The following is a 27,677-nucleotide window of genomic DNA, read 5'->3' on the forward strand; positions in this document are numbered from 1 at the left end:
TGAACAGACAGTAGAAAGACCCAATGTACTCCATGATAAAGAGATAGAAAATTTTCCTCTGAAAACACAAATAATTCAGACAGCCAAGGAAAGCGGACTGACAAATGAGAACGGCTTAGATCAGGACTGCTGATACAGTTATTGCTTCTCACCGTTTTTATGATCTGCTCCAGCTGCATGGACTTGTAAGTTGCTTGCCAATCTGTGCCTGAGTGTCTACAACTCGTGGTCTGCTTGAGGTGAGCCACCAGTGTTTTTGGTGGCATTAAAACAATGTTGTGCAAACTGCAGCAATTCATAAGCTGACTGAACGTCTTTGCAGTATGGCTGGGCCAGACTGCTGTAGGAAGTAGATGTTTTAGCTGTCTTACTTCCATTCTCTGGAGTATCCAGGAATCAACAACTGTCACTACAGTCCTCTCCACGTGTAGTGATGAGCTGTACTTGGTCTTCCTCATCCCATCAAAAAACCCCAAGAAATTCCCCATCTAATTTCCATCACAAATAATTCTGTGCCCTTTCATGAATGAGCTGGCAACCTGCAAGAACCCCTTTAACCCATCTTATTTCCTCTCATTCCAGCCAGAGCTGTATCAAAGTGTATCCCCTCATTATTTCCTTACCTGATCCCCCATTCAACCTACACGTAACTCACCGAAGAGATGCACTCCTCCTCTCATAACCCAGCCCCTCTCAACTTAGCCCCATGGCTGTCTTGTCCTCGACAGTACACAGAGCCTTTGTCTGACAGAGGAAATGGAGCGCTGTTAAGGATGCTCTTAGGCCCTCCGTGTTTCCTTTGTCATCTTGTCTGGCATGGGCAAGGGGAAGGGAAAGAAGCAGGGGTGGCCATCCGGCTGTGTCTTGCCACAGCGCGCAGCCCAGTCCAAGCCATTCACTTCTACTCCGAAGGCTCACAGTAATGCTGGGCAGTCCGTGTTGCTGACAGACAGCAGAGACCTTCTGTGGGGAAAATGGACAAGAGGCGGAGGCAAAAAAAAAGGTAGAAAAACCACAAAGGCCAAATTCACCTTGGAGGTTTTACTCTCACACCTGTAAGCTCCAGCTCCATCCTGCGCTCTTTCAGAGGACATAAACAGAGACCACTGGAATATGTGATACTCCCAACAGCTGATAAAGGATGGTTAAAGGCAGCAGTAGAAGGAAAGAAAGGAAGAATAGAGTCCTTTGCCCGGATACTGATCCCTTCTGGTTGTGTCACTACTGACAGAAACATCTTTCAACTAATAAACATGTTCTCATTATGGACAAAATATAAAGCAGAAGGTAGTGACAAGCATGTCCAAATCTATATCTGACTTTGCAAATACTATTTTAATCTAGGCACAAACTTACTGAGAATTATTGTTATATATTCTTATATATATTGTTAGATATGTTATATTGTTATATTTATATTGTATATTGTTGTATTTATATGTTATATATGTTACATTGTTATATTTATACTGTAATATATATTGTTATATATTCTCATATATATTGTTATATAGACTATAAAGGCAGGATAAACAACTACACACAGCCTGCTTTTTAAAAAAAACCCTATTCTTCTTAGAGAAAGGAAATTAATTTTATACTGGTAACTACTCCTAAATGCAGCAGTTCTTCCAGAGATCATTTAGAAACTTTTTACACTTTTCACTGCAAGTTTCAAAGCACAACTAGACCTAATTAGTGTTGAAATAAGTGTATTAGCAATAGTCTATGCCAATCTGTGGTATCATCATATGCTAAATTAAGGGACACATTTTCCTTCTTTCATTATTATTTTAGTGTGAGGAGGTGGGAAAAAGATGATCTACACCAAAGGAAGGAAAAAAGGGGAAAACAATAACAAATTGGTATCTCTTTTGAGAATTGCCCCACAGGCCAAACATTTTTATGTTCTTAATCATTATTAAATGACTTAACATGACACACAGAGCCTGACGAATGATTGCATCCTGACATGAGAACGAATTACAAATGAAATGAAAGATCAAGCTGTATTAGAGGACTGCCTCTGGGAAATGAAAATCTTTAATTCTCTTTTATTATTGACATTTATTTGGCTGCCATGAATAACAACATAGCAAAGAGATTCAGCTATGCTTGTGCACTGAATAGCTTATCCCACGGCTCAAAACTGCCTTAACATTTATCATGTTTGCTTTTGTAGCTGACACCATTGCATACACTCTCTATCCATCTTGCATTTATCATGCATATAAAGTGCATTCTCTAATTTAAGTTCATTTCATAGCGAACAAACAGCTAAGATTAGCAAGTGTCAGTCCTCAAATAAGCTCCCAGTTGTAAAAATATCAAAGCAGGGATTAATGGATTTGTTAACAACTCTAGTTTGAAGAATAAAATAAGTACACAGTGAAAATTAAATAAAAGAACAGGAGGGTTACATCTAAGATTTAGGTTTACTACTGTTACTACTTGCTCGTATATAAAAACATTTTGATACTGCTATTTTTCAGCCAACTGTACAATACTCAAGTGGAGTGCCTCCATGTGGGCCATCCATAGAATGCAGTAACTTCCTGGAAGCAACACTTCCCTCATTATTCAGCGAGATACACATACCCAGCTCCCAATGACTGCTTCCTATTTCCTTTAAACCAGTTTGTAGCTAACAAAATAGAGGAAGAAGCAAACTATTGGAGAAATCATTCAAACTGCTGCTAAGAATGATCTATATAGCAGTGACATACCTACTTAGTACCTAGCCCTGCAGCCACAGTCTGAAGCCAATTCTGATTTTGAGGCAAATATCGTATGAGTAAGCACTGGTCCCTCAGGTGCAAAGCTTCCTCAACTTCACTTGATTTCCAAAGGAGGAATTCAGCCTTGACTTACCTTGTGAAGGAATGAATGACTAAAATGGCTTGCCACAGCACATGTTTTTAATAGCTTTATTTAGTCTAGAAGCATAGGTGGACAGAATTAAAGAGACTGTCAAAAGGTAGGCAGTCATGTTTATAATGCTTAAATCTGTGCATCGTACATCATCAACTTAGACAGCACAAACTACTTGTATCCCTGCTAGAACACCTTTTTCCCACATACTCCTTTGAGAATAGAAGAGCAGACGGCTGAGAAAAGCTACAGTGAGACTTTCTGCTCAAAGCAAAAAAGCCTGGAAATTCACTTAGTACTGGATTTCACTTCCTCCTCTCCACAAATGTTTAAATATACTATACTGTTGCACAGCTGTTCTCAGCAGGCATAGCATGTTCTTGTTTGCAGCAAAGATGGCTACACAGATAAAATCTCAAGTCATAAAAATCTGAGTAAAACCAACTGGATCAATATTTTAGATCTATGTTATAAAAAAAGAACTTAAGATGTTCAGAACTAAATTCTCAGGCACTCCTGTGAAATATTAACTTCTCAAATTAAGAATCTTAAAACAATCAAAAGCATAACAGATGAGAAACACGGACTAGCATCAAAAGGCAAATGCTCTGACTACCATTTAACAGTTATAATTTGTAAAACCACAACTTCTAATTGATTAACTAGAATATTTACTGTGAGCGACAATACAGATTTGAAAAATATACCTGTAGCCATTACAGTGTCATCTTTCCCCTGGGTAAAGACTACGATTCGTTGCCTTTTAGTGTTCACCTTCGGCAGGGCTTGTGTCTTCCGGGCTATCTCTTTAATGTCTTCAGTCTATTAATAGAAAGAAAATTCTTGTTACCAGCATACTAGCTTGGTGAAAGATTAGAACTTTATTAGCAGATCAAAGATTTATTTTCTTATGGCTAGGTATAAAATAGACTTTATTGTCAGCAGAGGAAGATTTTTAAAAGGAGGAATACTTCGTTCTCCTAAGGATTTATGTAGTACTATGAGACCATTGTTTTTAATCTTGATAATGACAGTTCACCTATTCCAATTGCTGCAAAACTGCAAAGCTAACAAAGGAATTACAGAGCATTTCCTAATGAGTAATTAGTGGCTTGCTTTGCTGCTGACTGGATTCTACCTTTACCTATCATAAAATTAAAAATAAAATTGGTGAAAGAATACTTTGGATAAAGTCTGAGCCTGATTTTCACCCAATTTAGCCAGGTTTTATAGCACTATAATCCCTCTGGTTTCAGCAGGATTACAAATACTGTTTCTCTAATTTCCCTACAGCAACTATCTCAGCAAGTAAACTGACTGTACACTGCAGCACCTTGGAGTGTGGAGCCCAGGTGAATATGCTCTGTGCTCACTAGCTGGTTCCATAATTGAGATGCACAGAAGCCAAGGGTGAAGCCTATATTCAGTGGGGCACAGAACACCCCCGATTTTCTAAGTAAGGCTAAGCTGCAAAAATTTCAGGGATCTTTGCTTTGAAGGGACTGCGTCCGCACACCACGGCGCATGCAGCTAGGAACAGAGAAACTGGCATACTGAGCCAAAACCCTCATCAATCCAAACAGCACACCCTGTCATTAGAATATTATCCTTCCTATTCTCATAGTTGCCCTCTGATCTGAGACACAAGGATTTCAATTTCTAATTTACTTAGTTTTCAATCTAATCTAAAGATAGGTATTCCTGTTATTTGTATAAGCATCAAATCCTTTTATAATGCTATGTGGGAAGCTTTTGTTCTCAGATTTCTCTCAAGTCAGTAAGTTATACAAATTAACTTTGGTATATGTAAACCTATTTCTTGCCATCATTTATACTTTTTTTCTTTTTCCTTTTATTTTTTTAACATTAGAAAAAGTAAGAAAGACTATAATTATGCTCTGTGCTACTTACCATGTCCCACTTTATTCATATCTCTGTTAAATAGCACCATACTTTTCTTCCCCCCATTTGCTCTAGCATACAAGCAACATAGTGAAACATAGCTCATTTGATGAGGGACTAGCGTTGAATACATGAAAACATAACAATACTGTCTGCATTGTTTTGTGTCCTGTTCGTTATGAATCCCAACTAATTTTTTAACACAGTCACATAATGAATAGAGTTCATTTATAAAGCTGTCCAGAGTGGCTTCAAGTCATTCACCAGAGTTGTTACAATTAATTTATATTATTAATAAATTGATTTTTATCTTCCAAAATCAACATATAGTGTTATTTTTGAAACTCAGGTACAATATGTGCCACTTTGACTGCAGCTGATGATTTTAACAAGAGGTTGATTATTTTTCATCAGCAGGTCAGTTAAACACTTTAAGAACTATAATCTGCACACCATTCAGTCCCGGTTGCTTGCTGATTTTTGATAATCTTGTTGATCTTCAAGCACTTCACCTTTATTATGGACAGAGGATATGCCTGGGCTATATATTTACCAGTATCTATTTATGTGAAAATTATCTAGCTCTTTTGCAATACTCTTAGCCTCCCTTTGATTTCTCCCCCAACTCTGGTGGTCAGTGTGCTCATTGATTTATACACATTTGCCAAACACAAAAGTAATTTCCCCTTACTTCTTGATCTCTTTACCTCTTTTTTAAATTCTCTCAGACTTTTAATTTCCATATACTACACTCTCTTTTGTGTTATTTCTTCCTTCCTCCTGCTTAGATTGTTAATACAGCTTTTAGAAGGCAATGTACCAGAGAAGAAAGAGAAGAATGTTGAAGCCCTCTCTGTGGACTGAGGACAGTGAGCAGGGGCCATCTTATCCCTAATTCTCAAAAAGACTTTCAGGAGTCCCTTAAAGATGCCAAAGAGAAAAATTAAAATTGCTGTTCTTCTGTTTTGAAATGTCTTTTTATGAGATTTGTGAATAGCAGGTGTCAGCTGGTGCCACACGTTGTTGAATAGGGGATGGACGGAAAATTACAGTCATCCAGCTTGGTAACATGTAGGCTTCTGAAGGTTCACCTAAATTCTGAACTATTTCAGGTCTTGATAATCAAGAGATCCATGAACTAGAAAATGCAATTCAGCATCATGGAGATCAAAGGAAACAGGATTGAGGTGCTTAGTTTTTGCTAAGTAGGAAGTGGCTGCTAGTGACTTCATTAAGCACATTTACAGGGGAGCAAAGCGGGAACTGAAATCAAAGAGCTTGAAGGTATTTGTGCAATGTATTTACATGCACTTTAAATTTTAAAAGGAAAATGAGGAATTTGTAATAGGAAAAAATGGCACGATCAAGGGATAATTTCTTCAGTTTCAGGAAGAATAAAGATGAACTTATATGAGGAAAAGAAGACCCTGAGGAAAAAAAGATTAGTGAAGAATGGTAGTAAAGGATGAAATAAAGTAGATAGCGAAAGAAAGTAAAAAGCACATATGTTTTCAGGAAGAAGTAGTATATAATAGCGTGTAACAGTAGAAGGAAGGTATTTAGGGGAAAAAAGACAATTTTTTAAAAAGCAGAAATTTCAAAACAGAGTGCTTTGGAGACTTGTGTCCGATTGTGCAGACTTTAAAAGTAACTGAATAGCATCTTCTGTGAGAATTAACTTGGCCATTTTTAGCCAAAATCATTTTCTATACTAAAATTTTTCAAAGGAAGAGAATAAAATAGAGCTTACATAGTGGAAGAGCTGCAATCTCAGTGTTGAGGAGGCTTTAGCTTTTACACACTGTATCTCCACCTTACCATTATGTGGTCTGTTGAAGGTACAACTGTGACATTTTATAATACGTGAATATTTCAGCTTAAAACTGCAGAGATACTATGCCCCTCCTGTCTTTGTCAGTCAAACATCATGAAATGTTGCTATCTCCTATTTCTGTTCAGAATATATACAATATTTTCAAATAGCAGAAATGAATAATATTTGTTTTGCACTGACTCATATTTGCACACTTCTCGAGACTTTCTTATATAACCAGTATCTACAGACATGGCTGAATGGTCAGACTGTACTGGTTCGTGGTCCTGAAGTCTCTACAACGTGTCCCAAATTCACAGGATACTCACACATATCCCGTTATGCACTTGAATCTGATTTAACAAAGCTGACATATAAATCTCAAAAAAGCATGATTTGCCTATGGACGCTGCACCTGAAAAACCTTGCATGTGGCATTCACTCCAGCAAGTAAGCAGAATATATGCATGTAAAGAAAGTACGCCAGATATCCTGGGACCGGATAGCGGTATGTGAAAAAATGCGTACAATTAAAACCGCTAGTCAAACTGTGTCTTCTGATCTTTGCCTCTGAACAGATACACGATAGCTGGGACTACCACAGCCCTGACCTAAACCGACATAAATCCACCGAAAACAGTGGGCCTGTGCAGTGTACCTCATTAACTTGAAGACCTGAATTTGATCCAGGGTACCAAAACTCGCTAATTTGGCTCCCCAACCGATACATAGTTAGGAGGAGACCTCTGCCCTTTAACAGGAAAAATTATTTTGCATGGCAGCTGCTACTATCCCCTTAGATACATACCGTTCCATTCACTTCAATTTACTTCTTGGGTTGACAGACAGAATTGAACCCTAAGTTTTATGTGAAAGTAGGATTATGTTATCCTAATTCCTACATAGAATAAACGGCAAGTTACCATTTTGTAAAAACAAAACCTCATAAAACTTTGTCCTGGCAATTTTGTTATTTCAAACATATTACAAACATCCAGTTAAAATATACTGACATCCATTCTACCACTTCAAGGGGAAGCAAGTCCAAGAGCTTCCCTGGGATAAAAATTGTGACTATTATAATGTATTACTGAGATGACTGCAATGTACAATTGGGATGAGGCACTTTACTGTTTATTTAATAGTTTTAAAATGTCATAGAACACGAATTCACAAAAAAGAAAACACTGATGCACTCCAGGGAAAGACTGCATCAGAAGTAATGTTCTACTTTTGATTATTACAGGTAAGTGTTGGTCAAGAGATAAAATGAATGAAATCATGTTCTTCAAATATCGTGATTGATTTTACAAAAATACCTCGGGTTTCAGCAAAGTACAATAGAAAACTAACTCTTGGTAAGGCGAAGCATAAAAATAATAATTCCTTTGAACATGGTTTTCTTACAAAGAAAAAACAAATTTGTGTCATGGAAATGTTTTCTCCCACATACGACAAGATTTTATTACTTCAGGAAAGGTATATTTTCTCCTGAAGTTGACTTGATTGTACTTTTTATTTTTCAAAAATTGTTTCAGATATACTAAACTCAATCTGTATTTAAAAGATGCATTTAGTCCACATAAACTGTTTAAATTACTGGAAGGTAGAAAAGGAGACAATTAAAAAAAAGGCAAAAAAAAAGAGCTAGTCACAACTGATTCTCCATCTTAAAAGATTTTGGATTATTTTTGTTAAAAAAATCAAATTCCAGGCTGCAAATCAAATTCAGCTACCACTTCTGTGATAAATATCCTCTTGATTTTTGTTCTGGTCACTCTAGTCCTTTACTATTCTGTGTTTCATCAGTGCTCTATTCTTAATATAAATTGCAGAATCAGTTTTACAAGTTTTTGAGAGTTGATGGAAATTTTTCTTGTATTTAATTGAAAAGCTAATTGAGACTCTTTAAGTTTTTCCTAAGATACTTTATTAGTAGTGCGTTTTGTTTGTTGTTTTTTTTTTGCCTCCACAGCACAATGGGAAAACAAGACTGTGGACACTTACCAAGTTTTACACATCTGTGTCAGTAAAGTTGACATGTGAGTTGTTGCCAAGCAAGGGGGTAATAAGAGAGAAGATCATAATCATTGTGCATTTTCCTGATATGCTGTAATCAAATGTGGCAGATTTAGGATGTTCAGAAGGGACTGTGCTAGAATCTCTAAGCAAGCACTAATGGAAAGGTTAATATGATGGTAGTTAGCAGACACCAGCAAAAGCAGTTTGTCACTAGAACTGAATTTAAACCAGGCACATTCAAAGTCTTTAGCTCAAGGGGGCAATAAAAATATAGAATGGGTAGACTTAATACACTACTTCCTTTCTTTTTTTATTGTCTAGCTACCAGAGGGTACCAATAACTTGTTATGCTTCATATTATATTTGGAGGCATCTGTGAAATTCATTCATTTGATAGAATAAACTCAAAGTGTATTTTTATGCTAACAATACAGATTATACAAATGAAACTTGACAGTGATAAAAAGTCTTGATTTCTACAAAGCAGCCATACAAATTTGGGAAACATAAAATGAAATGGGACAGCCCACAGTTTTAATATCTAAAACGCTGATGGCATAGATGTACCTGCTGGTGTATGGTTCTAAAGAAATCTAATTGTAGAACAAAAGCCGTCAGTCTTTCCCTCTTTTTCATATGCAACCATCCACACACAAAAGTGGCATGTTCTTAAAGCGCTGCGGTTTGAATTGCGCGGCTTCTATTATTCATGCAAAATGGGTGTTGAGCAGTCAAACTCCTCTCTATTCTTTCACACTGCAAACAAATCAATTAAGGTGGGTCTTATTCCCGTGAAAAAACATGTAAGAGGACGTATGTGTGTTCAGTTCTGCAATTTAGATTTCAGTAAGATCACTTACTATCTGCAAAATTAGCACAACCGTTGTCACATTAATTATAGTATTTAAAACCTGCCTATTTGAATTCAGCATTAGAGACCACTAGCTGATAGCTCTCCAGATTAAGTTATCTGAATTTAGCCAGTGGGAGATACTATTCAAATAAATACCTCAAGAAAATTAAATCCACAGCTCTGAAAATCACTGTAAAATCAACGGTGTTTACTTCAAGAAAGTAGAGGATCATACATTTTTAGAGCACAGATGGAAAACACCAACTCGAATATGTTTTGAAACACAAATTCCACACTACCCCTTCTAAAAGAAGCTGTTTGTAGAAGCATGGTTTACATTAATCAGTACCTAACAATTTTATATACAACCTTTCTAAAATTCATTTGCATAATGATAATCCACATATGGCAGGGTTTAAGTTATTTAAGCGGTGTTGTATTTCACTATTTAGTCTTGCTTCACCACTGCTTTAGCAGTGAATCCTTACGGAGCGTAATGCAGCTAATGAGGTAGCTTTTTAACTGAACAAACTGACAGGTCCCATATCTGCAGAGGCAGCTTGAAACCGTGCCCAACCTCTCGGCTTCCCAAGAGGCTTTTCAAAATTCAATAAATAACATCTGTAGGCGATGTTGGGTGCAGACCTAGCAGAGTGCGTCATAACACTGAGCTGGCAGAACAAAGAAACCATGACGACTGCCAAGTTTCCATGGCAACCGCTGCGAGGCTTGGAGAGTATAATAGCACATCAATCATTGTCCAAAAGAACTTCATTATCAGCAAGAAAAAAAAACCTTTAGGATCTGTTTAGTGTGCAATTGTGGGTTAACTCACCTCAAAGCCTTGCTCTCTAGCAAAAGTGGCAGCTTCCTGAAATAATAAAAAAAGAACAGTTAATTATAAAGTGCTAGATAATGAAGAAATAACACATTTTGAAACTCATTCAGCCAGTTTTCCTTTTACACCATTATCTCAATATACCCATATACAGTTGTTCAATTCTGATAGTCGCACCAAAAGCTTCCCCCTCCTTCCCTCAAGCTCAACAACAGTACAATGTCAACACACTTCACAAGTTCAAATAAAGAAGGTACAATATGTTTTTTCCAGGCAAGGAAAGTTACTTCTGGAGATAGGACTTTGACTAGGAAACCACTACTTCAAATCCAGACAAACATCCTTCAGACATATTTTTAATTAGAATTGTATCCTCTCTCCATTTAGGTATGGCACTTCATGGGACACCGGTTATCAACTCATTTAAAAAAATCATTTATCGCCTACATTGCATTAAAAAAATAGGATCACAAAATGTGTTCAAACCCGTGTGATGGAATCAGATGAGCGTTTTAAAATACTCTGATGTCTTAATCACTGCTTTAGGCAATTTAACTATGTTCTTTTCCTGAAAGAACAGAGGAAACATCAGGGTATCAGAATGTCCTCATTTCTTATTTATATTAATTGGAGCAATTAAAATCTGTTTTGAAATAAAAGCAAGGAGATAGAATTCAACAGCAATGTTTTTTCCCTTACTCACTTTCTACCTTAACATTGCAAATATTGCAGAAAACCCCCAAAGTCTTTATGTTTTTACTTGCATTCTTCCAGATTATCTTTGCCAAGTGATATTAGTAGAGGGGTAAGTCTTGAGCCAAAATGGTGAGTTGATCCAACTAAGCAAAAATAACTACCGTACCAACCCATTTAAGTCCAGTGTCCCTGTGACAGCTTTTAGTGCTGCAGAAAATACATACTCGTGGACCTATATGATCTGGCAATTGGGGGCAATACAAGAATTTGAAGTGGGTACAATTGATTATAACAACAGTAAGTTGAGGTTAATAAAATGTGATAAGCTGAAAAGCACAACTCCTCAGGCTGCTTCACTGCAGAAACATAAGGCTGACCGGGTTAGCCTTAGCTGATGTTGACAGAAAAACTGAATCATGGTCCTGACAATTGGGTGCGGGCAAGGTTAGCCACTTTGACAATTTACTTACAATTGAATTCCTTCTTGTACATCACACAGTCAATGACATTTGCTAGCCTGGCTGTCAAGAAGGAGTGTAGGGTTCAAAGATATCATGCAGTGTTTTCCTAAACCAGCATGTGATTAACAAAGCCTATGCTCATATGAAAAAAGGAGCCTGCAAGCTTCTACTCTGAAGTGATGCACTTACAATGAACTGCAACACAATCAAGAAAGCCTCAAATAGGATCGGGACACAGGGGGAAAAAAAAAAAAAGAAAAGAATAAAAGGGAGTTATAAGGGCGCAGAGAATAAGAAAATGGAATAAAAATTACACACTGTAGCCAAATTACTTCTTTAACCTCAGGTTTTTGGTCATGCAATTGAAATCAGAAGTTACACTGATCTGTCCTAAGGGGATTTCTTTAATGTCCCAATGCAGCAGGACATTAACATCTGTGTTAAACTATTGTTTGGCCAGGAAACTGGACACCAGTACATTCTCACATCTGTGAAATAAAAACTATTCTAGTTAAGTAGTGTTTCCTTATGTGGGAGACTTTGAGAGAATTCATCTTAATTTTCTGTACTGGGGCACCCATGCATAGCACATGTGGTTTGAAAGACCTGGCCCTTCCACAAGAAAGGATAAATGATTGCACATTTGTTAAAAAGTATCTCGTCTTCAGATTTTCTTGTTAGAGCGTCATCTCTTAGCCTGGTCTGCTGCCCGGCTACATGAATAATGGTAGCTAGCATACAACCATAGATTTTCCTGCAGTTGACCACTAATCTAAGGGTGTCTGAACGTGCCAAAGAACAGCACTGATCTTAATTTTCCTCTCTCCCATCAACCAAACCTCAGAGAAACTCCTGAGCAGCTTCTTTCAGTCAGGTCTGCATCTATAGGTGTCCTATAAGCCCCTAAGAATCAGCCTCTCTAAGAATTACACCCCTTTAAGAATTAAGGCCCTTCCAGTAAAAAAGATAATAAAGCTCAAAACACACGTTTGGACATTACAGTTTGGCATTTGCAAAACGGTGAGAAATGTGAGGCAGGCCCTGAATGCCAGGGACAGTTCAAAGTAAATTAACCAGATAAAAGCGATGAGAACCTTTTAGTATCCGTTCACAATAACAGTGAGAACAGGAAACAAGCAGACCCCATCTGTGCAGCCCTAGGGCACCTCATACTGAGCCTCATGTCCCTAATAAAGTAGTCAGGTTAAAATCTAAGTGGCTGTAACATGCGGAGACTGCTAGGGTTACAGCAGCCAGCCAGGGCGTTCCCTGATGCAGGTGATAATCAGTATGATAATCACTATATTTACAGGCTTTCCATTTTATATCTGACATTGGAAATCACGAAGAAGGAGGGATTAAGGAAATAAACAACCTACACAGAAGCTTTACCGCTCCCCGGAGAATGCAGCATTTTCATTCATGCGTGACATGCGACAACAGCAAAGCAAAACAGCGACAGAACTGAATTTTCTTAAGAGGCTTCATTTCACATCGGGAGTTCTTTCAGTTTTGATAAACTTTAGAGATTATTCATCCATTACTCCAACTCAGCATTTTCAGAGCTATTTTCCATTATTGTTTACAACAGAACACCTCATTTCATAAAACCCTCTCCCCCACCTTTTTACTCTTTCATACTAAATATATTAAACAACCACACTCCTTTTTCTATATAATCTTTTTACTAACCACGACAGCAAATTTATTGCTGTGCCACCTAAAGTAGAAAAGGGATTCGTTACTAGTTACAGAACAAAACATGATCTGGCTCATGTAGTTTGGGAAAAAAAAATAATCCTACACTCATGCTGAAAAAAACTGCGTACAGCGCTACTTAATGGGAGTAACACAGTGTCACCAAAGTTAACACACACCCTCTCTTTGCACAATAGTGAGCAGTTTACACAGGAAAGCGAGATAAATTAAAGAGATAACAATAAAAAAGACAACTTCCCTTAGTACTGGCCTTGTGTTATGTTAGAACTTGCTTGCTAGCCGAAAACTATTTCCATTCTTGCATCTATTTCGTTGCTGTTGGAGTCCCAGCATTTAGTAAATGGAGCTGTCTATAATCTACACTGGGGCTAATTGTAACAGGACTTGTTAAAATTCCGAGCCCTTTTATCACCAGCAATACAAACTATTTGTTTATAAGTAAACAGAAACATACCCTTCAAACACAGAATTCATTAGCATCTACATTCCTAGGAGTATATGTTAGCCCCTTGTGTTAGGCAAATTTTATTATTATAGAATTAAGATGGCTCAACTTGAGTAATTGTATGTTCAGTTTGCCATAACACGCAGAAGACACACTATATATTAAATATTCTTAACACAGCCAAAGTTTTTTTTTGTCAGTACCAAGGTTTTATGATGACTTGATCAAATTATAGCCAAAATGGTAACAACATGCATGTTGGGTTAAAATTCATTCATGTTAAGGCCAACATAAAACTCATGCAGTTGCACTGAACAGCATTTAAAGCCATGTATTGCTGATATTAGCTGACAAAGACTGTTTCAAAAGCACCAACAGTATTATCCACAATATGCATTTTAACCTTTATACAGAGAAAAGGAGCACTGTAAACTAAATTTGCATTTCATTGCTGAAATCAACATTATCTCATAAAGAAATGATAAAACAGCAGGACAGCAATGATACCCTTGCACACTGAATGCATTTGCCATAATTACACAAGACAGCAAATGCAGGGGACACTGAAGCTAATCCCTCCCCTGCCATCCTTCTTGGTAGAGGAAACATCTCACAGAATAACCTAAACTCACATATTACAGTACTACCCTGTGAAGCTCTTTCTAATTCTCTATTTTTCCTTGGCAGGGGGTGGTGGTGGGGAACAAACAAAAGAAAAAAAAAAACCCCTGGATTTCTTTTTTTTAATTTGTGGATTACTGGCAGGTTTTGCAGGAGTTCCTACTGCAATAACTGTAAACTTCCTGACTTACCCGACATAAGCCCAAAACAAGCCCTATTCACATTTTCAGGAATATCATCCTCTTCCTCTGCATAACAAATCTGTGACTCAGTGGGTTCAGCCCTGCCCATGAATCAATGTAATCTTAAGCCTGCACACGCAGAGGAAGATCCCTGCAGTAAATCAGACTGCATAATGACAAAAAGAAATAAAAAAGCAAACTTGAGTGGACTAACTCAATGAGAAACAGTAAATGACTACGAGGACCATCCACTTAATGTCTGCGTTTGATGGAACCATTCCTACTGGTACCAACCACGTTTGATTACAACTTGAATAGTATTTCCACCACTATACCTTACAAGACTTTTTAAACTGCTAAAATCTTCTAAAAATCAATCTTAAACATTTCCTTCCTGAAAGGAAACATTTCAGAAGTATGAGTTGTTAGGTTTTTTCCATTTATATTGTTTCCTTGAATGCATTAAAAGCTACAATTATCTCGGTCAGATAATTCCCTTTTTCTTCAGTATAATCACTTAGTACTATCAGTCCCACTCCTGCGTTCATCTCCAGTCCTTGTCTAACTTTGTGTTCTTTGTATCCTCTCTTGCTTTTCTACAGATTGCCTTGTTTGTGGCAACAAAGTTAGTTTCACAAACCTTCTCTAACATTAAAACATTGTTACCTAAATGAAATGGGGGACAACAAAGTAAAATAAGCAAATGGGGATATAGGGAAGACTTTCATGCGAGTGATGCACACTTATATCTACAACTTCAGTCTGTAGAAGGCTGACACAAATAATCAAAGTTGTTTTATATTGATAATCTCCTTTCTTAGTGATAGGTGCTGAAGATTGGTATTTCTTAAAATTGACATTTTTATTAATCATTTCCTAAAGGACAGTATACTTGTCAAACTTTCTAAACCAAACCACCCACCAACTAATCAACAATTCAGGTATTATTTGTCTCACTGGACTATAGAGATAGGAAAGTGTTCTGTTTTATTATAATTCTTAACACTTGTAGTTCAGCTTTCCTTAGGTAGGCACATTTGTCCTTCCTCTCTCCCTCTCCCTTCTGTCATCTTTCCCTGTCCCTAACAAAGAGCTTTCTTATAAAATTCTGTGCTTTCAGAGCTATACCCTCCGTTTTATGTACTCCATAGGTAGTGAGAACCTCTGGTTTCAAGCAGTATCTATTATGCCCAGTAATTCTGAATACGGGCCAATACAAGTCATCTTCTTATGTTAAAATCTCCCTCCTTTTTTTGACAAAAGATAAGTCATGAAGAATACTACTGTCAAGATCACCATGCGCCCTCCTTTTGGTATTTCCTTCATAGAAAACTCACCGCAGTGCAGGAGCTAAGCTAGTTTTTAAGGCGGGGGGCTAGTGAGCTGTGTCATGCAATGTTTTCCACTCTTCCAGCTCCAGGTCAATTTACACTAAATATGACCCTGGAAATGTGGCTTAAGGCACAGACAGGACAATGGATTTTCAGTCGCTGCCTTTGAATTATAACAAAGATGTCACACGTACACCCACTAACTTCATGACACAGTTGGTGGGGTGTTCTTACATCAAATCCAGGTATTTAATGCAGCTCATAAATGTGCAGTAATATGATCTGGTTTTATACCACTCTTTTCTGCGTATGCTACACAAAGCCAAACTAGGTTATACCTGATTTTAGTGTCTGTCCCAATTTTAAGTGAGAAAGTAATAGATGCATGTATATACACACTTACACACAACAGCAGATCCACAGTTCTTAAATGATGAATTAACAGCATGTAAGAACTATGATTACTTTCAGGATATGCAAATAGGGGTGATGTCAAAGCTGTGGTAATGATAATCATGACCTACGTAAGAATCAGAGCTAGATACTTCTGAAAACTATCTGATGATCAGTTGAAAACATGATTTCAACAAATGGCCACTATCATTCTGCTATTTAAAAAGAATGGATGGAAAGCCTACAGGACATAGTTCCAGCTGGATCACTAACCTTTAGTGCCAACAGTACATTTGTTGTGATTAGTGGTAAGATACATGTGTTCCTCTTCAATTCAGCATTAAATAGTTATCAACAGTTACTCAAAACACTGTAGATTGTCCTATCCAGCCTTTTATGTCATTGTAGTCTGATTTAGACAGGCATTACTTTAAGGTCAACTATTCCTGTATTTCGTTGTGTAAAAGCAATACAAGCTCATATGCCTTTATTAAAAAATGGCCATTTATAAAGGCATTCAGGGCTCAGGAGGCAAATGTGATTTTATCCTTTTTCTTTTTTGTCCCCCAGAGACAGTTGCTTTAATATAGGTCATACGAGAGTTTGAGAATCAGAAGTCAAAAGAATCACCCAGCATATTTTCTGAAACAAATGCCTATCTGATGAAATTCTGCTACAGATGATAAAAATTGAGCTATGCTTAGGGATGTGTTACATGGATGTAGTGCTTCAATATTATTTTCATTTGACAAGCACAGAAGACTAATCCTTGATTGGGTCAGTAGTGTACACCTCTTCACGTTTCAGAAAAGCTGGTCACAAAATGGACAGACCCCGCACACAGCTTGAGAATGAACCCTGAGAATCAGCAGTATCTGAGCAAGTATCTACCCCTTGCTGGTTACTACCGAAGAAAGCACAGCTGGCATCGATTGGATGGGCAGATTATCATAAAGGAACACTGAGGTGGTTTTTTCCTCTCTTTACCTTTCCCATGAGCAGTGCCAGACCCCAAAATTGCTTTTCTTCATAAATAATAGCAAGAGTTCATATCATATCCTAAAATATTATTTCAGCTTGCTCCAGTAATACTAAAGATACTGGTAAATATATCTACGCTGCCTTCACCCAGTTGGTGAAAATATAAAATAATAATAATCAGTTCAAATGAATAATCAGAACAAGTATAAATATCATACGGGGTTAAAGTTGTAATGTTCAGAGAGGGTTCTGGCAGAGTACCAGAGGGTTTTCTCTGAAAAAGCCTAGTGTGAAAAGAATTGAGAAAGAAAATGTGATCTCCTTCTATGACCAGGTGACCCACCTAGTGGATGAGGGAAAGGCTGTGGATGTTGTCTACCTGGACTTTAGTAAAGCCTTTGACAGTGTCTCCCACAGCATTCTCCTGGAGAAACTGGCGGCTCGTGGCTTAGACAGGGGCACTCTTCTCTGAGTAAAGAACTGGCTGGATGGCCGAGCCCAGAGAGTTGTGGTGAACAGAGTTAAATCCGGCTGGCGGCCAGTCACAAGCGGTGTTCCCCAGGGCTCGGTGCTGGGGCCAATCTTGTTCAATATCTTTATTGATGATCTGGATGAGGGGACCGAGTGCTCCCTCAGTAAGTTTGCAGATGACACCAAGTTGGGTGGGAGTGTTGATCTGCTGGAGGGCAGGAAGGCTCTGCAGAAGGATCTGGACAGGCTGGATCGATGGGCTGAGGCCAGCTGTAAAAGGTTCAGCAAGGCCAAGTGCCGGGTCCTGCACTTCAGCCACAACAACCCCATGCAATGCTACAGGCCTGGGGAGGAGTGGCTGGAGAGCTGCCTGGTGGAAGAGGACCTGGGGGTGCTGGCTGACAGCCAGCTGAACATGAGCCGGCAGTGTGCCCAGGTGGCCAAGAAGGCCAACAACATCCTGGCCTGTATCAGCAATAGTGTGGCCAGCAGGAGTGGGGAAGTTATTGTGTCCCTGGTGAGGCTGCACCTCGAATCCTGTGTTCAGTTTTGGGCCCCTCACTACAAGAAGGACATTGAGTTGCTGGAGCGTGTCCAGAGAAGGGCAACGAAGCTGGTGAGGGGTCTGGAGCACAAGTCTTATGAGGAGCAGCTGAGGGAACCAGGGTTGTTTAGTCTGGAGAAGAGGAGGCTGAGGGGAGACCTCATTGCTCTCTACAACTACCTGAAAGGAGGTTGTGGCGAGGTGGGTTTTGGTTTCTTCTCCCAAGTAACTAGTGATAGAAGAAGAGGAAATGGCCTCAAGTTGCGCCAGGGGAGGTTTAGACTAGATACTAGGAAAAATTTCTTTACAGAGAGAGTGGTCAAGCATTGGAACAGGCTGCCCAGGGAGGTGGTGGAGTCACCATCCCTGGAGGTATTCAAAAAACATGTAGATATGGCACTTCAGGACATGGTTTATTTGGCATAGTGGTGTTGGGTTGATGGTTGGTCTTTTCCAACCTTAAAGGTCTTTTCCAACCTTAATGATTCTGTGATTCTGTATTTCCTAACCTGCTTGGGTTCACCCTGGAGCATCTATATCACGTACAATTCATTAATATTCAAGTTATTTATTCTCCTGTTCACATTATTACCAGAAATATAGTTCCTGCTAGAATCTTCTATGGAAAAAGTCACCCTGAGTCAGTGCTTAATGCCATTACAGGGTCTGCAACAGCTGCAGCAGCAATATGCCTCTGAGCCATTTTGAAATTTTATGATGGATAAAGTGCTATTATTTATCTCTCTACCTTACATCCTCACCTAAAGAACTGAACTAGCTATGACTCTGTATGTGTGTCTCTTCTCACATATTATAAGCATCAAATTAGTGAACGATACTTCCTTACCCCACCTCACTATACAAATGTGTATGTCTCTGTCTTAAAAATAGAAGCATCATGATCAGAAGAGCGGGAGAAGAAAAAAAGATCCCCTTCCTTAATCATCACTGAATCAGGAGAACATAATATAAATGAAAACAAATATCTTAAAATTAACTTAATAGCCAGAACTTAAGAGTTTTATACGCATATGAAGAATAAAAGATGTGCGGGGTCTTTTGAAGTCTTTAATACTGCTCATTGGATGCTCTTAGTGCTAACTCTCTGGCTGAAGGAGGACAAACAGAAATAAAAGATTGCATCATTTTCCACAAGGCTTTCTGTGATTGCAACCACTCAGACTAGCCTGAAATCACTGACAAGATATTCTCATCCAGCAATTTCAGATGAAGAGAATAATCAGATACTGTGCTAAAAGTGCTGGGATCCAGCAAGACTTGTCTCTAGTCCAGCTAAAAGGTTAACACATTTTTAGCAGTGGAATTGAGTTGTTTTATATACTTTGTTTGGTATGATGTCATGCACAGCCATTTAGAATTATAACTAAGGCTATGGTATTAGGAACCCTGTAAAGAGCAATCATCGCATAACTCTCTTCATGTGTGCTAGCCTTGCACTGCTTGTTAACTCTACCAAGAAAACAGAATTGCTCACTGCAACAACACTAACTTTTTAAACTGATCTTGATGTCACACATTTTACCCTTTCAATGAAGATTGAATGCAGATTTTTATTGCAGTTTGTTGTTCTATTTAATGCTAGTTCAATGATGCATCTATCTTTGTTAAAGATACAAATATTCAAGATACAGTATTTTTCTTGTATTTTCAGTTTTCGCTATTGCAGCTGCTTTATGGAAGGAAAAAACTAGTTCTCAGTCTGTACTAGTAGCTCTCTCATACAACATGGTCATTGCATGGAAAAACAAAATTTCAGTCTGACCACAGTTAGGTCACTGTGGTCCTGACTGAAAAACATGAGCTCTAATTCCAGATGTGACTAAGGCACTATTTATCATCTTGGACAATCTGCTAATTTCTTGCACCAATTTTTTAAAAATCTAGAAAAGTTAGAATTTACCTGCTTCTGACCATTAAGTGTTTAAGGATGAGTGTTTTTTTGGTATGTTTGTTCCTTTTCCAAGAGAAGACAACCTGAACCTGAGATGGGCTAAGACAGAGCAGACACAGAAAGAAGTCAAGTAATGTAATTAGAGGGATCACAAATTCCAACATATTTTAAAGAGGTATTACAAAAATCACAGAGAGGTTGAGGTTGGGAGGTGCCTCTGAACATCATCTAGTCCAACCCCACCCCTCTAGCAGGGTCAGCTAGAGCAGGTTGCCCAGGACCGTTGGGCTTTGAATATCTCCAAGGATGGAGACTCCACAGCCTCTCTGGGCAATCTGTTCCAGCATTTGCCAGTAAAGTTTTTTTTCTTATGCTCAAGTGGAATTTCCTGTAGTTGAATTTGTGCCTGTTGCCTCTTGTCCTGTCACTGGACACCACTGTGAAGAGTCTGGCTCCATCTTATTAGGTATTTATATGCATTCATTATATATATATTATATGCATTAGGTATTTATATGCATTGACAAGATCTCCCTGAGCCTATTCTTAAGGCTCTAAGTCTCCTCTCCTCATACAACAGATGCTCCAAACTCTCAGATCCAACCAAAGGGCCATCAGTCCAGTAAATCTGCGTCTTTCTCATGCTGGAGAGCCCAGAACTGGACCCAGTGCTCCAGATGTGTGTCACCAGTTCTGCGTAGAGGAGAAGGATCACTGCCCTCCACCTGCTGGCAATGTTCTTCCTAATGCAGCCCAAAATGCTGTTGGCTGCCTTTGCTCTGAGGGCATGTTGCTGGCTCAAATCCATTTTTTTCCCCACTGGGACAGGGAAAGACTTTATCAAAGACTTATTGATACATGCAGATACATAGCCACTAAAATATCACAACTTAACAGCACTTTCAATTTTTCTGAGTTCTTGAAGGTTATAAAGACCTACAGCTATTGTTTGAGACATACTGGTTACATCACCATTCAAGTTAAATAGTACTGATGTATCTTTTTGTTACTATGAAGTAATTTTAACTTGTTAATATAGTTGCAATGAATTATTATCTATTCTCTGATTTAAAAAAACATTTGATACATTCACTAGCTATAAAATATTAAAGTGCAAACACATTTTTCTTACAGCATAATGACTGAGGTTGTACAATTTGCTGTGTATTATTGTTCTTCATTTCGTAAAATCACACAGATAACTCTTAAAGTCACGTTGAAAAGTAAAATTTAGACTCAGTCCTCACAGAAGAGAAATGAAAGATTTGGTCTGCATCTGAATAACAGAAAACCTTGGGTTTCAACTGTGCTCTTCTTATAAAAGCAGTTCTCTACATCTCTGCTAAGCAAGGACACTCTCCTAGTGGCACCAGTTGGATATTCTAAAGGATCGTAAAAATGCACCGTAGTTTTCAAGCAATAATGTTTTATAAATTTTGTACATAAGCATACAAAAACCTTACCATCTCTGATTCTACCATATGCACATTCTCCACACACTCCCAGACTCAGAGAACATCTTTTAATCCTCAGCTACACTTTAGAACAGCTACCACTTTAACCTCTACTTCTGTGTCTTTAAAATGCTACATTTATTTTAGGATTTGTCTCACAACTATTTTTTAATTACTGAGATAACAGATTGACATAATATTTTAATATACATTAATATATTTGTTAACCATTACTATATGCTTAGTATATGTTAGCATATTGCAAAGGAACCTGAAATTGCACCTGATACATTTCTTATTTTATTACATGACAAATCTAAGACTGCAAATTATTCTGGATCTGAAATTAGTAGTCGTAGTAATAGTAGTAGTAATTCAGTTTTGGACAGGTTATTTTTAGCTAAGTACTTGCTCAAGCCCTTCACTACAGATTTCTCACACCTCCTGAGTGCTTATAATAAAGTATAAATAATCTTTTTTTTCTCCTCTGCCTGTGGCATTATATTTGTGGTTAAATATAACAGACGTTATTTCAATCTATTTAGTTTGCCTCACACTTTCCAACACAAGGAATTCCTGTGATTTCTTCCAAGATGCTGTGTCTCTTCCATTTTATGCAAAATTTGAAAAGAGCTGTAGGGTCAAAGCAGTGCTGTTCTTTTGTTCACGTTGCATTCCAAGCTGGGTTCTTGAAATTTTACTTCTTTCTCTTATATTAGTAAAAAATTTTTTGGCCAAATACCAGACAACAAATGAATGGGAACATTCTAAAACAGTAGTGCTATGCTTTCAGAGCAAAAGTAGTGGCAATAACAGCACACCAGATGCTGCATTGCAAGCTTTTTAAAAAGACAGCTATTTAGGGAAATGAAGAAAAAAATAGGTTAGGACCTCTGAAAAGTGGCACAGATTTGTAGAATCTCCTTGGTTTGAGGTTTGTTTTTCCTAAAAGAGCTAGGAGGAATATAGTACTCGTATAACATAGGAAAATCTAATTAAGTTATGAACAACAAGCTAGAACAAATATTCAGCACTAGCAGTCATGTATACATCTTCCTAATTCCTTGTCTCTTCTCAGATTTTTATATCGTACACTCTGCTCTGTCAGTCAAGTTAACCAACTCTTCTGAATTTTGCTTCTAAAAGTCACATGCCATGTTTTGAAAATCGCCATGCTCTAAAAGGCATTTTGATCTTAGGTTTAGTCCATGAAAGCAGTTTATTTGGAACTGGCTGACTTACATGGCGAGCAGTGAACAGTTTGCAGAGGATACTGTGCTAAAAGTGTCACTTTTTAAAAATAATATTGAAGCAGTTCTTTACAAACATGGCACTTGTCCAAAGCACATATGGAACATTAAATATAACCATAAAATTTTATGCACCAGATTTGACCAAGGTCTTGAGCTCTAATTTATTTTTTCTCCATTTTGCTGGAAGACTAGCTGCATTTGATAAAGCTACTTCATAAGGACTCTGTTCTCCTAACATTTACAGATCACACATCTGGACTTGGAAAGAGATTCTGAGTAAAAGAGCCAACTAATGCAAATCTTGTTTACATTATGTGCAATTACTCTTGCGTCATGAATCTCCCTGGGATATCAGAATGTGGGGAAGACACCCAAAGAATATGTACTTCAAATGAAAGTGCAAAAGCCTAGGTGTTTCAGTCCCTATCAACTGTACACACGACGATGTGAGAAAATGAGTGGTATTTGTATTTTCTAGTAATATTGCATTTCATTTTTATTAATTATTTGTATGTAATTAGAGCTGCCCTCAGTGTCTGAAGATCTCTGTTTGGATTGTTTTTCTCTCACAACTTGCTCACTGCAGCCAAGGGAACTAAGTGATGGCAGTTGCAACACTCAATTCAGTTACATAAACACATCTTCCTTGCCAGATTCCCCTGCGGTGTTCCCATTTCATGAAATAAGTCTCTAGCTTTAGTAATGTACTGTACCAGCAAGTTTCTTTTCATGTGACAAAAAAATTAGGTCCTCTGCTCCTGGCAACAGAGCAGCATGCGATATGTGTGAGCATCACACACATGGAATCCACCCCAGACCGGGTGGCCGCACCAGCAAGAGGACAGAGAAGAAATACAATACTTGAGTAGCTACAGAACGGGATTTGGATGTCAGATTTTAATAGGAGAAAGACAGCCTTCATCCAGAAATTGAGGCAGATTTATTCCTAAGTCTGTTGCAGTGCCAACAAACGTGAGTGTACACTGTATCTTCAACCATATACAAGATGTGTGTGCTTCCATATTGAGTGTATTTGCCAGTAATGATAAAAAACACTCTGGCCAGACTATTCCTGTAGGTGTAAATGGAGTTATACTTTTTAACGTCACAGCTGGAACAAACACACTCTGTACTACAAAAGCAGCATGTGGTAAAAGTGGAGAGACATCGAGTGACCTAACGTATCACGCAGCCCAGCAGCTGCAGAGAGGGGCGGCTTTCTGGACAAAGTTTCCCACTGTACCTGCCCATCAGCGTGAAGCTGGGTGGTCGATACGCCACTGACTCGCTAGGGCTTACCCGTACCATGGCTAGGCCACTGCTGAAGGCTATCTGGTAAGTTATATAGGGACTAGCACCTGTGTGTCTGTGCGAAGGTCAGAGACAATACAAGTCTTTGGGCATGTTTCTATGAGGCAGTGGAGCACCACAGAGACCTCAGAACCACCCGAGCTGGTAATTCACGCAGAGTCACACAGCTTAAGGTACTCCTGAAGCACAGCACTTGCATTAGCAAACTGAATGATCTAGGTTTGCAGGTTATGCATCCAGGTCAAGTTTAAATGTCTTCGGTTGAAGAGTACACCTATGCTCTTAAAGGATTATTTGCAAATTCCACTTGCTACCTAGATAAACAAAAATACCTAGTTTTTTTTTTCTGAGAAAAAAATACAGAACAGAGAGAATCCAAATAAAAAATGAAGTAGTTAGAATTACCTATTAATGATTACTAATTTTAACATAGTGAAAGAGGCTTTTTTTGATCTTTTTACACAATTTGCAGTCAACATGGAAGCTGTGAAAAAAAGTTTCCTCCTTTCTAATTTAAGACTTCATTTTCCTTTGGGGACCTCTGATCACATTTAGAGTCTAAGCAGTGACATTGCTACATAAAGCTGTTATCTGAACCACTCAGTCTCCACCTCCAGTTCAAAGACTTAAGGAGGTTGGATCAAACTTCCCAGCTAAAGTAATTTCCTACCTCTTCCCCACAACTCATACAGATAAACTTAACACGTAACAGCACCATGTCCACTTCCTTACCCTGCAAAGTGGGATCCCTTCTTTCTGGAAGAATTCTGACACCGCACAATGCGAGGAAGAGGAGATCAACCATTACATGAACGTGGACCAATTTTACTTTTGTGTCTTCACATGGAATTGCTAATGGCTGGTTCCATGAGTTGACATGTTTGTTCAATAATTCATGTGCCCTGCTCCTCTTTAGTTAAACGCATTTTCAAAGTAACTTAAACAGGAACACATCACTCCTCTTCCAGTATAAGATTGTCCACAGAGAGACACAATACAAATCTGAGTTAAAGCTGTTGTGCTTAAAATAATGTGCTATCTCAGTTCAGATAATTTTCCTGTGTAGACAAGTCTTTATTAAAGGAGAATGACTGAAATGGTGGATTAAGTCTGCAGTCCCACAAACTGCTTTTCTTCAATATCTGTATTCACAATTGTTATATGTATTCAGGTTATCTCACAGTGTCTACACATGAGAAAACATAACTCAGCTAGCACAAGGAGAAGCCTAGATCTGTGGTAAAAGAGTTTTCACCTTTTACTTGCCCACTGTCACAAGTCACATACGGGTAGCCTGCCACTGCCCCAGTGGTCAATAATGATTTGGGAAATCTAGTACTAGGCTTCTCAATTCTATTGCTGCTAGTGAGCTGCACCCCAAGGTATAGAAGGTCACTACCTAAATTCCTCATAAATTTGCCATTTCTAAAGTAGAAGCAGCAGCAAGGAAAAAACCTGCCAGTCTTTGTGATGCTCTTTTATATAACATTAACAAGGTGTACATAGCCAAAAGTTGGCTTTGTTTATGAGTTTATGCTTAAAATCAGAGAAAATGTCTTTCTGAATACCATGCATTACTTTCCTGGAATATTGCATGTAGCACCAATATTCCACAGAAGACTAAAGGTTAAGTATATACTAGTGGAACCTCTGCTGATAGGAGCCAGTGAAGCTTTTCTTTCAGCTTGGTGGCAAAGGATTTACAATACTAGGGATGCTAGTGACCTGAGATCCACTTGCACCAATTGCTTTTCATCATTAAATGTTCTGTAAATCAATGTGTTATTGTTTAGGGAAGTGTTTGTTTAGGGAACACTCTCAACTTCTACTTTCAGTACTTGTGCAGAAAATAATCACAGTTCAGGTGGCATATGGGTATTTTTGTATTTCAGAACTAGCAAAGAAATCTGGTGACATGGTCATTGCTATGGTAACTATACTTTTGTAGTGAACATTGAAGTAAATAGGTACATAAAACATGTATAAGATGTCACTATGTAAGTTACTGCTGCCCTGGAGCTGCAATAATTTGCTTCCTTTAAGATCATTAAATCTAGCCATAAATACTTGGTATCCCACAATGTCCTATTATTTCAATGAGATGACAAGGCTCCTCTTACATAATAGTGCAAACACATGAGCAGATTGATTTATCAAGAAAGGAACTTTTTGGTGAAGTAATTTATTGGCCTGCAAGTAGCAAAATACGAACAGGCTTCTGACCTGCATGAAGAAAACTACTCCTATGCCCTGATGCACTGAGGCAAGGCTGAGCTGTTGTGGAAAGTTTGAAAGGCTAAGGAAATTTCTCCAGCTGTGAAATACAGAGCCATTTTCAGTTAGAGAGCTCCATCTGATCTTCTCAAGTCTTCCTCCTCTTCTCCTCAAATAATCCACCATCAGCTGAGACATGGAATTAGAAAAGAACAGGCTGGACCTTGCCTCCTTTAGCAAACAGCAGTAACGTGCAAGAAAGTGGTTTTGGTCTCCTTTCATGCTCTGCTTTTCATCATAAAGAATGCTTGGCTTAAGGACGTCCCCCTTTTGTCCCAGCTGAGCAATATAACACAATTGTTAGGTCTTTCATACACAAACTTATTTTGGAACAGCTAAGTGCAAGCTTAACACGTAGCTTAACACAAGGTTCTCACACATAGTGATGCTGAACCGATACTCAGAGAAGGAAAGCACAGCTGTCTTCCAATTTAGACAGTGACTGTAATCCTGCTGAGCAGATAACAGAAGGGACTGGTCTACCTATGGCACAAAATGAAGGCAGGCACTGATAGGTAGATTACACTTATGGCTTGGAAGTCTTCTGTTTCTGAAAGAGAGGGGATAGTGTTTTGTGACAGCTGCATTATACCATCATATCAAATGGATTAGGATGGCTGTGGAGACTGGAAGGCCTACACAGTTATCACTGATGAGGGAGGTACAGCTGCGTAAGTCTTTCATAGAACGTCTACCAATGTATGTCCAGTGACTTGACGAACATCAACAGACACCTTTTTAAACTGGAGAATCCAGCTGCTGCAAGGAAAAAAACCCACAGTGGTAATTATATTTTATGAATGAGGAAAAAGCATACACCTTAATATATCATTGATGTTCTGGTCATAACTCTAATGCCAATATTAAGTTCTGTTTTTCACTTAAAGCAAAGATTTGACCTCTATTTACTATGAGAAATACTGTATCAAGACCTTGCATGCTTTGAATGTACTTTCAGAGCGGGTACAAGAACTTTCTTTATGAATACATTGGCAACTACGTCCTTCACCACGGATACCAACATTGGCTGTATCCCAAAGGATTTAACAAACATGTCATAAGTAATTATAATTTGAAATTTGACATTCAGGCTGTATTTAAAGATGGAAATTTAAACAAACTATTGATGATTGTTTTATCTAATTATATGTAGAGGGACTACAGCAGTGCAGGTAGCTCTAATACGGGATTACTAAAGTGCTAGTTGCCTGTCAGTCCTTGTCTAAGGATTTTATAGACTGTAACAATTTAGCAGTGGGGAAGAAGCTCAAGGACTGTGTTTTTGTTTCTTACTTTTAGATTGACTGTCTCAAATTACATCCCTGCTTAA

At 38.2% G+C, this 27,677-nt stretch overlaps 1 protein-coding gene across 1 annotated transcript in view; it reads right to left on the minus strand.

Moving 5' to 3' along the window:
* Positions 1-27,677, minus strand: part of ADK (adenosine kinase) — a gene marked incomplete at both ends in the record, with an annotated part of 297,697 nt that overhangs the window by 38,328 nt on the left and 231,692 nt on the right. Inside the window, 2 exons of the mRNA XM_082001891.1 lie at positions 3,579-3,693; positions 10,297-10,332. Of these exons, the coding sequence (XP_081858017.1) occupies positions 3,579-3,693; positions 10,297-10,332 (151 nt within the window). The remainder of the gene's footprint in view (positions 1-3,578; positions 3,694-10,296; positions 10,333-27,677) is intronic.

Source organism: Phaethon aethereus (assembly GCF_964289735.1).
Source record: "Phaethon aethereus genome assembly, chromosome: 7".
Lineage (NCBI taxonomy): Eukaryota > Metazoa > Chordata > Aves > Phaethontiformes > Phaethontidae > Phaethon > Phaethon aethereus.